At 39.2% G+C, this 13645-nt stretch overlaps 1 protein-coding gene across 3 annotated transcripts in view; it reads left to right on the top strand.

Annotated features, from left to right (window-relative positions):
- The window catches only part of HIVEP2 (HIVEP zinc finger 2), a 186185-nt gene extending 173128 nt beyond the window's left edge, over positions 1–13057 (top strand). For all 3 annotated transcript variants that reach the window (XM_063096407.1, XM_063096406.1, XM_063096408.1), the window contains exons 7-10: positions 280–455; positions 3671–3772; positions 4611–5506; positions 10619–13057. In XM_063096407.1, coding sequence (XP_062952477.1) covers positions 280–455; positions 3671–3772; positions 4611–5506; positions 10619–11446 — 2002 coding nt within the window. In that variant the 3' untranslated portion in view covers positions 11447–13057. The remainder of the gene's footprint in view (positions 1–279; positions 456–3670; positions 3773–4610; positions 5507–10618) is intronic.
- The last annotated feature ends 588 nt before the right edge of the window (positions 13058–13645 follow it).

Here is a 13645-nt window from a genome sequence, read left to right as displayed (position 1 = left end):
CCATTTGAACACTTTACCTTAAATCTATGAATTTATGCTTCAAAGCAGAGCTAATTCCAGTTTGAATTCTACGTAAAATTACATTTTGTTTACAATACCAAATCTATTATCTAGTTTTTTCAGGTATTTACTGCATAAAGTTTGTATCTTTGTAAGTAAAGTTGAATAATTGTAAAAGACCCTCATAAACATTTGCCATGCAAATGATTAGCTTTTGGTTTGATATATAACATGCTAAGAGTATTTGAAAACACACTGGCTTCCCCCTTTTTTAAACAGGTATAAATCAAATGAAGATTATGTATATGTCAGAGGTCGTGGACGTGGAAAGTACATTTGTGAGGAATGTGGGATTCGCTGTAAGAAGCCAAGCATGCTCAAAAAACATATCCGCACTCATACTGATGTTCGGCCTTACGTGTGCAAGTTATGTAACTTCGCCTTCAAAACGAAAGGTACCAGTGTGGTTTTGTTGAGAGGAAAAATGCTTTTCTAATGGCTCCTTAGGGTTCTGAATGCTATTCTATAACTGACTTTCATCAACAAGAAGATGGTTTTGTTTGTGAAAATAGGACTCCGTGAAATGTGTTTTCTCCCTCATCTAAGTGATCAAAGGATGTGTGTGAGACTGTGAGGCTCCTTTTATGACTTAATTAAGAGCTATAGACTTAGGTCCAGGCCAGTTGTCTCAGAAGGAAGTGGCTAAGAATCGCCTGGATAGCTATGACTTCATGTTGGAAATGTTATGTGGTCTCGATCATATTTACACCAGTATTGAAATACTGCAGGGAGACAATACATGCAGTGGCATTAGAAAAGCAAGGCAGCAGCTGGGAGGAAAACATGTGCCCATGGTCAGTTTCAAGATTATAAATAATGTAGAGATCCACAGACTCCCAGGTGGGCCCCTCCATCCACAGTTGCATTAATTATGCATAGAAATTTGATAGCTTGTGTTCCGTGTAATTTTCAGCACAGAGACAATTTCTTACTCTTAGGCCACAACTGTTAATCTCAAAAAACTAGGACTTGCCTTGAAATAATATTCTATCATTTTTTAAAAAAATCTGTTTCTAATAGGTAGATTTATGTAAAAATGTATTTTACTCAAGAAGGTTGCTTCAGTTATGTTTCTATCATTTCATAAAAGCATGAAAATGTTCCTAAGCCTGGTGTTCTCAGAATACAAACAGTAGCGAATTTCTTGACTTTTGTAGAAGCATGTTTTATATTAGTAATAATGGATCCTGTAGACACCTCCTCACCAACCTCACATAATTTCCAGTGTTTTAACTTTAAATTTGCATACCATTAATCTGCTCCACTACCCATCAAGAAAAATAAATTTCAAGTAAAATAGTCTTTGTAACATAAATGTACACCTAATTTCTCTTATAATCAAAAATCCTAAATTATTGTGTTGATTTGTCGTAAATGTAAATGTGTAGCCTCTTAACATATTAGTTTCTACTTTATTAAAAAGGTAACTATATTATAGATATGCCTCATTTGATGCTGAAAAGGGGAGAGGGAATGTTCATTTGCATTCAAAAGAAATAAACATAAGGTCCTTTAAATACCATACACCTTTGCACAATCAAGCCTTTTATATAGAACTTTACTAAGAGATTCCCTGGGAGATAAGAAAATTAGAACTTTGATTTTAGGAAATATCTCAAATTCACCAGCCATTACAAAGCAAAATATATCTTCACTGGGCATATGAGTTTGCTGCGGATATTGTTGTATAAAAAACTGGATGAAGAGATGACACATTTCTAGATTAAAAAAAAAAAAAAACAAATCTGGCTCTGAACTATCATCCTGGAGTTGTAGTAGGAAGTAATGTATTCGTGGTCATTATTGGAGTTTCTTTGTCACCCTTTGGGAATGTACAAATGTCTCAGAATCTTAAAATGAGCAAAACATCAGGGAAACTCCATCAATTTTCACCTCTAGCTGAAATGTCTGTTGTCCAAACCTACGTGGTCTTCTGAGCACAAATGGACTGATCCCTTCTTCTTACCTGTGTCCCTCTTCGGGTGCCCAAATCTGCCATGCTTCTTCCCTCTATGTGATGGTCCTCATCCCATATTCCAGAAACTCAGGACGTCAACACACCAAAACTTCGGTGCGGTTGTTTCACATCCCTGTATCTACCTACAAACCTACTCTGAAGATGGGAGCCCAAAGCCTGACTACCTCCTTGGCATGGTTGGAGAGAAAAATATAGAAGAAGAAACACATAATCTACATAAATTATCTTGACACACTTAGCATCTGCACCCACATTCATACACCGTGTACTTGCATCCTGGCAGAAGCAGATGATTTGCATAATTTATAGATACATTTAATTAATTTACAGATTTAAGAATTCTTGATATGTCTATACAATTTTTCAGCCCTCTAAAAGTTGTAGATGTAATTTTTTAATAAATGAAAGTAATTATTTATTGGGAGCCTGGAAATATTTCTGTGTTGGAAGTTATGCAAATAGCACATAAAATTCATAGGTAGGTATATAAGCGATAATTAATAATAAAGTAATACAAGTAAAATAATAAGCAGCTGTGTCCCAGTTTAGAATTGTGGCTCATGTATTACACTAATAGTAAGCTAACACTCCTATAAAGGGAACAAACTAGTTCAGGAGGGTGAGATTCCACCTATATTTCAGGGAGTCTACTCTTTCTTAAAAATGAAGCATTTTTTGGTACATGGCTAAAGCATTAACAAAGGGCACAGATAATAATATGGCCATTTTTATTGAAGTGGATGTAGAGGCTCCTTACAACTGAATTAGTTCATGGCATAATGTTTTACATATGTATTTATTTTATATATATATATATATATCTTTTTCTTTCTTCCATAGATCCTGGGTCATAGGTGATCAGATGAATGTTTTCAAAATTTCTCACATTCCATATAGCAATTATATAAATCTAGAGATAGAAAGATGGATAGACAGGCACATATATTTGTATATGCATAATTGTATATATCATCATCATTATAACATATTTGGCATTAAACCTTTCTTTTTTCTTAGAATGATACAAGTCTTAAGATAAATATAGATAGATACTAAATACTGGGAATAATGCTTTCTATATGAAGTTAGTGAAGTATTTGTATGGATCTATGAATTAATTTACGAGGTTGGCCCTTACATTAGTTTGTGTATTTTTTCTTTGGACCAGTGGGAATTCTTGGTGGGTAACCTATATCTTATCAATGCCAAAGGTCTGGTGTCCTATAGTTATGTTGAGAATATTTCATTCTGAAATTTCTCCAAGGTGTGTGACTCAGCTTGTGTTGCCCTGTTTATGTGGAGTCCCAGGAGGCTGTTCTATCTGAATAGATATTAGATCCCTTCTCAGGTAGAAAAGCCTGGGATCCCCAGTCTTGCTTAGAGCCTACTCTTGAAAGATGTGACCTTGGACTTCCACACATCTTCTAGAATAAAGAAAAACTGAAATGGCCAAGCCTTCAGGGACTGATATCTTCAGAAAACAGATTGTTCTTCTTAAGGTTGAAGCAAGGAGTAGTGGGTAGAAACAAATTTATGGTATCCCAAATTAGCTCATTTCACTTTGAAATTTGGTGCAATCATCATATTTTGATAACCAATTAATTTCTCTCTCTTTTTGGCTGTGTTTTCTAGGAAACCTAACAAAGCATATGAAATCTAAAGCACACATGAAAAAATGCCTGGAGTTGGGAGTCTCAATGACATCAGTGGATGATACAGAAACTGAGGAAGCAGGTATATCATAATTTAGTTGACTGACTTCTTCACTATGCACACTGGAGCTTTGTGTTTGAGTTGGCAAAATAAGTTTAGATATTTTTGAAAACTGATCACATTTCATTTTATTAAGTACTAAATATAGAAAGTAAATCTGACATGCTGAATTGCTTGACACCTACTGAGGAGAAATAAATATATTGGAATTGTGACTCTAGGGAAAAAATGCCTTACTATGAAAATTCTATTTAGAACTATGAAGGAAATATAATTACACTTGCTTTGTGATCATGATTTAGATTTTAAGCTTTTTGGGAAATTTGAAAAGCATTTTAATGTGTTAATATTGCTATCAGGAGGAAACCTAGTACAAAAAAAAAAATGTCCACCCATCATTAACCTCAAAAGAGAACCTGAGGGTCAGCCAGACCTCCTGAGATACACCACTTATACATAAGTTTGTACCTGAACCTGTGAAGACAGGTTGGTGCTTTTGTATTTCCTCTAGCACTGTCAGTAACAACATTATCAATACCCATTTGTTGAGAGTTTTCTGTAAGTGGGGTGATGTCTGAGATATAAGGTCTTACCCTGGAGTTCTGATTGTAGGTGGGGGATGAGACCAAATAAATACATAAAAAGATCAGAACTGGTGCATAATGACCCATTGGTATGTTTGTAAATCAAAGGTGTGAACGTAAGTAAGTACCTCGAGAGAGTTACTGGAGGTCAGAAACGTCACTGTCTTTGGGGCTGGAGGGATGGAGAAAGCTTTTGGAAAGAGACGGTGCCTCAATGAGCTCCTAACCTTGGCATCTGGATTTTGATCTCTGTTATCTTTGTTGGATTGTTTCAGAAACTATGGAAGAGTTGCACAAAACAGCTGAGAAGCATAGCATGTCCAGCATATCAACTGATCATCAGTTCTCAGATGCTGAGGAATCCGACGGTGAAGATGGAGATGATAATGATGATGATGACGATGATGATGATGACTTCGATGACCAGGGAGATTTGACACCAAAAACAAGATCAAGAAGCACCAGTCCTCAGCCTCCTAGATTCTCCTCTTTGCCTGTGAATGTTGGCGCTGTACCGCACGGGGTTCCTTCTGATAGTTCCCTGGGACATTCTTCGTTGATCAGCTATTTAGTTACTTTGCCAAGTATTCAGGTTACTCAGCTTATGACACCGAGTGACTCATGTGAAGATACCCAGATGACAGAATACCAGAGGCTATTCCAGAGCAAAAGTACAGACTCGGAACCAGACAAAGACAGGTTAGACATCCCTTGCTGTATGGATGAGGAGTACCTGCTGCCTTCAGAGCCCAGCTCCTCACCCAGGGACTTCTCCCCCTCAAGCCACCATTCCTCACCAGGATATGATTCTTCACCCTGTCGAGATAATTCACCAAAGAGGTATCTGATACCCAAAGGAGATTTATCACCCAGAAGACATTTATCACCTAGGAGAGATCTGTCACCCATGAGACATCTCTCACCAAGAAAGGAAGCTGCATTGAGAAGAGAGATGTCCCAAAGAGATGTTTCACCAAGAAGGCATTTGTCCCCAAGGAGGCCAGTGTCACCTGGGAAAGATATCCTGTCAAGAAGAGACCTCTCTCCCAGGAGAGAGAGAAGATATCTGACCACCGTAAGAGCGCCATCTCCCAGAAGGCCTTTATACCATAACCCGCCATTGTCCATGGGGCAGTATTTGCAAGCAGAGCCAATTGTATTGGGGCCTCCTGTAAGTATAATTCCCTCTCACTTTCTAATATATAAGCTGAAGCACATTGGAGCTGCTTGTAAGTCACTAGTGCAGAAGTTACTATAACGTGGGTGTCACTTATGGGGAGGAGTGAACTTGGTTACTGAAAACAGAAGATATGGTTATTACATGCAGATACCACCTTGCCCCAAGTGTGGTGCTGCATCAGTGCAGTAGTGCATTTCCTTCTGCAGACAGGTGAGGCCTTTCTGAAGGCTTTCTAAGCTTAGCTAATTATAGACATGAGCTGAAACCTTTATGTGGGTAAAAAAGGTGAAGGCTGTGGAATGGCATGACTGCATAGACAGACACACTTGGCAACATTTAGGTGGCTCTTATATAACTCCTCACCAGCTAAGGATTCCGACTCAGTCATTAGCTCTGAGTTTCAAAAACTTTTTTTTTTTTTTTAATATACTCATGACCTTGTCCATCGTGGAAGCATGTGTGAAACTGGCCAGGGACTGGGAGAGGAGAGAATGACCCATTGGTATGTTTGTAAATTAAAGGCATAAACACATCTGCTTTCCTTGCCATTACCACCGCTGTGTACACTTGCTGAGCGGGAGTGTGGGTCCGAGGAGACTGGGAGGTCAGGAGAACCAAGGAGAATGTATGAAGATTTCTATGACAGGTCTTCATTATGAGTTGAGATAACAGCAATAATCATCATGGATTACATCTAAGCAGTAGGTTTAGTGCAAATCCGAAGAAAAGCACTTGCCCTGCCTTATTCCATGGCACAATAGACTGTGATATCTCTTTCAGTTGTGTAGGATATTTAAAAATGAATAAAGCAGGCACTTACCATAGACAGAGGAGTGATAGCCTGGGAGTTTGTTTGCTTTAAATGTGTCTGTATTTCCTGGTCTCTACCCTTTGTTGTACTGTCTTTGCTCTGGATTTCTGTCCTGTGCCTCGGAACCATCCTTCACAGCCAAAGGAAGTGCTGCCAGCTCCTGGCTGTCTTATCACTCCCTGGTGGCCAGCTCGCTCCCTTTCATCACCTTCCACCACCCTCAATCATAAGCTCAGGTTGTCATTTTAAACGTTAGGCAAGCTCCCTGCTGCATTCCACACTCCCGTCCCCAACATCCTCTTTTCACAACCTGGTACCAACTTTATCTCAGTGGTGCAAATCCTGCAGAAACATGCGTAGTGATCAGGATGTAAGCAAGCTAAGAAAAAGAGGTACATTTCTACAGGTTTTTGTGTCTTGGCAAAAGTAGAAAGCAGGGATCTTCTGCATCTTAAGCCATTGCAGCATAGAGAGCCGTAAATCCCTAGGACTGTGGGATCCTGAGTCTGGGTCGTCAGACACCTCCTCTGGTATAGACACAGCGATGCGGTGGGTGTGTTAGAGGAGCCTGTCCACCATCCCTGCAGCTCCTGTTCTACTGTTGACCAGGTGGGTTGACACTGTGGCATTGTGAGATAGTGGAGCATATTCAGTAACTGCAGCACAAAAAGTAAGCCTTTAGTGCAAACACACTGCTATTATAAGAAATGATAGCAACCCATAGTCCACTTGGGCAAAGGAATTGAAAAGTGGATGAAAGGAGTTCATCTAAGGTTTGGATATTTACCCAGAAAGTTGTTGTTGGAAGGATATTGTTTTTATTAGTTATTGAATTTGTGCCAGATTTTTGGTTTTCGTTTTGTTTTTTTTAGTACCATCCCACCTGTATATTGAATAGAGTTGTTAAATTTTACTATTTATGAAGCCTTTGGTCCACTACCCAGTTTAATTCTCTTTAGAGAATTTCTAGCTTGACACTTTGTTCATAGATATGAGGGAACAGGTCTGGGAATCCTCCATGAAGACATGAGACAATTGGTTCCAAGCTTTTCCCATTTCATACTTTCTCATACCATTTCAAGAAGCAGAGGAGGATTTTCATCTTTCTGGGATGTGTGAACAAGATTCTTATGGCCAGAGAAAAATAGAATCAACAGTGCTATCAGAAGTATTTCTCTTAACTGCTATTAGATGAAGGTTTCATCCTCTCTGAATATTGTATGAAAATATCAAATTGGAATAAGACTGGACATAATCCTTTCTGATAGAAATTCTGTTACCAGTACCTTGTCTTTTTGTCTAACATTGATGGAGGGCTCACAGGACAGTGACTGCAGGTGAAAGGACCCTGTGGCCAGCGTGACATGCTCATTCTGGCTCCGTCTGGAGTGACAGGCCCAGGGTGTAGGTTTGGAGGAGACAGTTTTAATTTTAAGATAGACTCAAAAGGAGTCTTTTATTCATTCATTCAGTCAGTACTTTTGAGGGTCTACTATGTGTGGCTCAAGGAGGAGGATGAAATAATGTTATGTTTTCTGGCCTTGCCTTTTTTTTAAACAAATACCTTTCCTCTTCCATTTTCGAAATTTTGGTAGATAAACAGCAAGCAGAGAAAGAATGGCATGTCCAGGTCCTCAGTGCATAGATGAATGTGGTGTCTAGTGAAACAGTCATCAATGAGTCTATCCCTTGCTATCTGTGAGATCTTGGGCAAGTCACTTAACCTCTTGACCACAGTTTCTTCATCAGTGTGTGGCAACCAGGGAGGTGGGCCATGCGGATTTCTGTCGCTGGAAAAATGTGCTGTTAGCTGTAAGGCATACAGTGAGCTGACAGCCGCCTGCTGTTATGTTAGCACCTTCAGGGCAGGCCTGTTTCCAAGCCAAGGCTGTGCTCTGCCCTGCAGTCCCTGGCCAGCAACTAAGCACAGATCAGTCACCTCTCCATCTTCATGTGCATTAGTCCCCCTGTGCCCTGCACCCCCACAGAAGCTCTTCTTTTCCTTCCGCCTTCTCAGCACTTGCTTTTGGAGGACCTACTGACACACTGCCGAAGGATGAGCGGGGTAGTGTATCTGGTGCATAGGGTATACATGTGTGTTTATGTATATGTGTACGTACTCGTATATACATATATATGCACATACACTTAACATAATGCACACTTGAATTCATTCATTTTTCCACAAGATTTTTCTTACTGAGATTTAAGTAAGATGGGAATTTGTCGACCACATTATGATAAGGCCCAAATTACAACACAATAGGATTGCAGATGGAGTGAAATGCAAAGCGGAGGACACTTGTGAGTTTATTTGGAGGGTGAAGAAGGGGTGGATGGAAGGAGAGGGGATGCCTGGAAGTGTTTGGCAGCAGCTGGAACAATAAACAAAGCTACATGGTGGAAATTCTGCTTCTACACCTACTTCTGTGGTTGAAATCATTTCATTTCTGATTAGTGAAGGTCTGAATTTGAAACTTTTATTAGTAACACAAGGAAGATTTTATTTTGGATTTAGAACATGCTGAATGGAGTCTAGTTTTAGAGAATAAGTCAGCTCTCCCTTTGTCAGCCTGAAGTTGGGGATGTCACGTAACTTTGTGTAATGGAACATCTCTTTCTCTGGCTTCTGCTGTCCTAATCCCTTGGTTCCCCCACAGGACCCCATTCTGATTAGGTGTATGCATTGGATGTCATGAAACAGCAGCCAAAAGCAAAGTGGAAAAATAACCAAGCTATATTTTATTTTAAACTTTGAATCTGTGATAATTGTGATTAATACAACATTTATTTGATTATCTTCAGAGATTCTGATTATAAACAATACAGTGTGTTATGAAGGAGACATGCCATTTTCTAAACCAGAGCAAATACAAGAGGGATTTTGCTTCTGTGCAGGATTTAACTGATTCTTTCTTGTACAATAAAATCCCACCTTCTCTAGCTTAGGAGGTCCTGGTGATTAAAAGGTTGATGCTTACACTATTTCACCCACACTTCCAAGAGAAGTCGTTTGTTTCTAGTTTGGAGAAGGTATAGCCCAGAGCAGGGTAAGGGCCAAGCATGGCATGGAGTAGTGGAAATCATGCATAATTTATAGTTTCTGAGCCTGTCTCACAATCTTAACAGAACTGGGCAAGTCCTTAATGGCATAGCACATACCTTGAGTTTTAGAACTGAAACATCCTTGAAATGAATTAGAACTTTTTATGTCTCTCTCCTGGATTACTACTACATTTGACAGGTTTATATCTATCTTATTTTGAGTCCTCAAAAAAAAAAGATTCCCTTTTAGATGGTAATCCCTTAAAAGAATGAATGTTAGTAATTAAAACTTGATAACCTGATATTCTAAGTTGTATTTTGCTACGGAAACAAGTATAGAAAATAAATTCTCCATTTTCAGGTCTGGGTCCATGAAGTCTGGAATTCTGTCCCCCAATTTTAAGTATCCTTAATTCATTAATTGCCAAGAAAACATTTAAGTGCAAATAGTAATATAAACAGAGGAATTTAGACACAATCATTTGTGGTTCTCAGCTATGTAGTTGAATATAAGTTGTCAACTGTTTGAAATATTTATTGTTAACTACTTCTCTGATGGATAGTTACCTTGTGAAAATTGCCATTGCTATTAAGATTTAAATGGTCTTGATTTGTGATTTGATGAAGGAGGTGGTCTTCTGCATTGAACATCTCTTGAGCAGGAGTTTATTCCTTTAGACCAAAGTCTTGCACATTGAAGGAACCAGTTTGTGGGTCCTTCAATTTTGTCATCTGTTCCATGGGAAATTAAAAAAAAACAAAACAAAACAGTTTTCAGGCTTGTCACTCTATAGTCATTAACACTTAAGAAAAATATGAAAAATCTGCTTAGTATATGAACAGATGGTAATCTTTTTGTTTCCTCTTGAATTAAAAATTCTATTATTAGTGTTTAATAGTGTTTTCTGCTCTGTGAACTTTTTCTAATTATCTGTTATTTTCTTTTCATTCTCTCTTATGAAAAGAACAGAGCTGAAATGTGTCTCTGTACCTAGTGGAAAACACACCAAATGCTTTATCACCTTGCTGTTTAAAAACAAGAGTAACTTTTCACAGGCTGACACCTTCCTTCAAGGGTTATAAAAGACAAACTGAGAAATCTCTTTTGTTTTGAAAAATGAAAAATTGATAGAAGGATTTGGTAGTGAATCTTAGTTGGGTGGTGAGTGAGTGAATGAATGAAAGAGCTTGGCCTGGGAGAGGAGTAGTGGGACGTGAACATGGTGCTCTCTTTGTTTCCCCTGCAGAACTTGAGAAGAGGATTACCTCAGATTCCCTACTTCAGTCTCTATGGAGACCAAGAAGGTGCTTATGAACATCACGGCTCCAGCCTTTTCCCTGAGGGTCCTAATGACTATGTCTTCAGTCATCTTCCACTCCACTCTCAGCAACAAGTGCGAGCTCCTATCCCCATGGTGCCAGTAGGTGGGATCCAAATGGTTCACTCCATGCCACCGGCCCTTTCCGGTTTACATCCTCCACCCACATTGCCTCTGCCAATGGAGGGCTCTGACGAGAAGAAAGGGGCTTCCGGGGAGTCCTTCGCCAGGGATCCCTATGTTCTTTGTAAGCAGCCTGAGAAGCGAGCTCCTCACGTTTTGCAGTCACCTGGCCCACCTAGCACTCCCTCCTCCTCTCCTCGGCTCCTGATGAAACAGAGCACTTCAGAAGACAGCCTAAATGCAACAGAGAGGGAACAGGAGGAAAATATACAGACTTGTACAAAAGCCATTGCCTCTCTCCGGATTGCCACAGAAGAGGCAGCTCTGCTGGGGGCAGACCAGCTGGGGCGGGTGCAGGAGCCCCACCAGAAACCCTTGGAAAGTGCACATGTTAGCATTAGACACTTTAGTGGGCCTGAGCCAGGTCAGCCCTGTGCCTCAGCTGCCCACCCTGACTTGCATGATGGTGAAAAGGACAATTTTGGTACATCACAGACTGCATTAGGTCACTCCACGTTTTACAGCAAGAGTTGTGCGGATGATAAACAGTCGGACTATCACAGCAGTAAGGAATTATCTTCAAGCACAGAGGAAGGCAAAGAGCCTTCATCAGAAAAGAGTCAACTACATTGATCTGAGATGCATGGAGACTTTCATTTCCACATTTTCCCTTTTTGTTTGTTTGTTTGTTTTTGTTTTTCTAGAAATAGGGGTAATCAAGTTTATAGCATGCCTGTCCTAAGTTACGGTAGTTTGCTATTATATATACTTTTGTTATATCAAAAGAATTAGGTAAATTAACAAGTCATCATGAGCCTGACCAAAACAAAATTTGAAATTAACCTATTGGGTCTGGTACTTTTAAAATTGTACAGATGTTTGTGCCTTTTCTTTACTTTGCTTATATTCTTATAAGCATTTTTTAGCAGTAATTTGTACATATTTTAGAATTTGTGTATCTGCTTTGTAATAAATGTAATTTCTTTCCTTTTTTGGACACTTGGATCTAAATGATGTAAAGCTAAACAGCATCAATATATATGTGAGGTTGCACTAAAACATATTTTTATATGATTAAAACTGAACAGCTTTTATGTACAGCTCTGATTCTGTAATACTAATATTTATTTACTTTGTTTCATAAATTGTACATTTTTTCTTAATGTTGTGGATTGCTTTTCTATGTGAAGCATGGGATTTACTGTTGCGTAACTAGAACAAAAATGTACATTGTAAACAAGATATTTAAACTAGAGTATCTTATTCTGCACTTATGCATTAGTTTAAAAAAAGATAAAGGGTGTAACAGTCAGTTCTTAACTCTTGTACATTTTTTTGTCTCTTGTTTGCTGGATTGACTATAACTTAAGTGCTGATTGTGATTTTAAACTGATAGTACCGTAAAGCATTAAACAATGTACTGTTGTGAGTTTTTTCAAAGCTTTATAAATCAGTTATAAATAATATTAAAAGTATTTGGTCTTATGTGAACATGTCGATCTACATACTCATCTAAAAATATGGGAAAACATTCCGCCCCGTGTAAATATGTACAAGTGCATCACTGGTACAATTTTATGTAACTCAGTTGGACACTAGGTTGCCACAGGCCTATGCTAGGGTGTCTTTAAAAATTAAAGTGACAAAGCACATGGGACTGTGTAGAGCTTGGTTATCGGCCGGCCCGGTGGCTTGGCAGGCAGTGCTGTGCACTGCCCGTGGAGAAGACCTGGGCTTAGAAATTTCCTTGGTTCTTGCTGCATGGGATGGGGACTGAAACTAAGGCTACACAGAAAGGTCGCGCTTGGACTCTGAGGGGTGGGTGTGGGAGCGGGGAAGGGGGACAGAGACCTGCTCCCCAGCTCTTCCTGGCAGCCAGGCCACACGGTAACAGGGTTAACATCAGCATTAGGAGAAGTCACCTTGCCCTTTTGAAAAGGGAAGAGTGTCACACTCCGGGCTATCTCAGGGGAACGGAGGACACAAAGTTTTCAAGGGAAGAGAACTCGTGGGAAGATGATGTCTTTTGTATATTACATTCAGAATGGCTTTGGGGTAGTGTGAAGGTGGGAAGAGCCTTTGTTTGTAGGTCCAGAAGAGTGGAAGAGAGGGAGGGGTACAGCAACAGGTGCACAAACGCACGTGTGTGTGCACATGCACACACAATCCGGGGTATCTTTGTGCTATATAATGGATTATAATTCTGTGAAACCAAGTTTGTATATTGAATTACATTAAGGAGTGTTCTTTAAAAAGAGAAATAAATATACAATTACATGCTTGAGGTGTCTAGTTCTTATGTGTTATTTTACATTTTAATTTCCCAGTTTTGTTTCTAAAGAAATTTTGATGCTACCAGGACACCATCTGTGCTTTTAATGGATAGGCTCTGCTCACCCTGAGGTATGCTGATTACGAATGCATTTAACAAGTAGGAAGACCAGTCATTGGCTTCCATAGGTTGTCTGATTTGAATGGATAGTGGTCACCCAAACGTGGGCCCTAGAAAAGGATTTATTCAAACCTGAGCATGGGCATGGGCAGCATATGTTGTATCGAAAAAGGGTCATGATTAAGTCAAATTGTCATTTTCCCTTCTGCCTCTCTCTAGTAGGCATGCACATCTGAAATTCCACTGGGAAAACCTCTTCTTTATTTTCACTGAGATGACTGAAGTAAAAAACCAACTGAAATATGCCATAAAATATCCACAAATCACAGTTCTTTTATTATAAAGAGGAGAACCTTTTTAATAATAGAAGCAGAAGCTCATTAAAGGTCAAAATCTATCAGTGTTTCCATTATAAAAATATCAAACTGGTGGATTTACAA

Source organism: Cynocephalus volans, chromosome 5 (assembly GCF_027409185.1).
Source record: "Cynocephalus volans isolate mCynVol1 chromosome 5, mCynVol1.pri, whole genome shotgun sequence".
In the NCBI taxonomy this organism is placed as follows: Eukaryota; Metazoa; Chordata; class Mammalia; order Dermoptera; family Cynocephalidae; genus Cynocephalus; species Cynocephalus volans.
The sequence above is the reverse complement of the archived record's forward strand: the minus strand, read 5'-3'. Positions and strand labels throughout refer to the sequence as shown.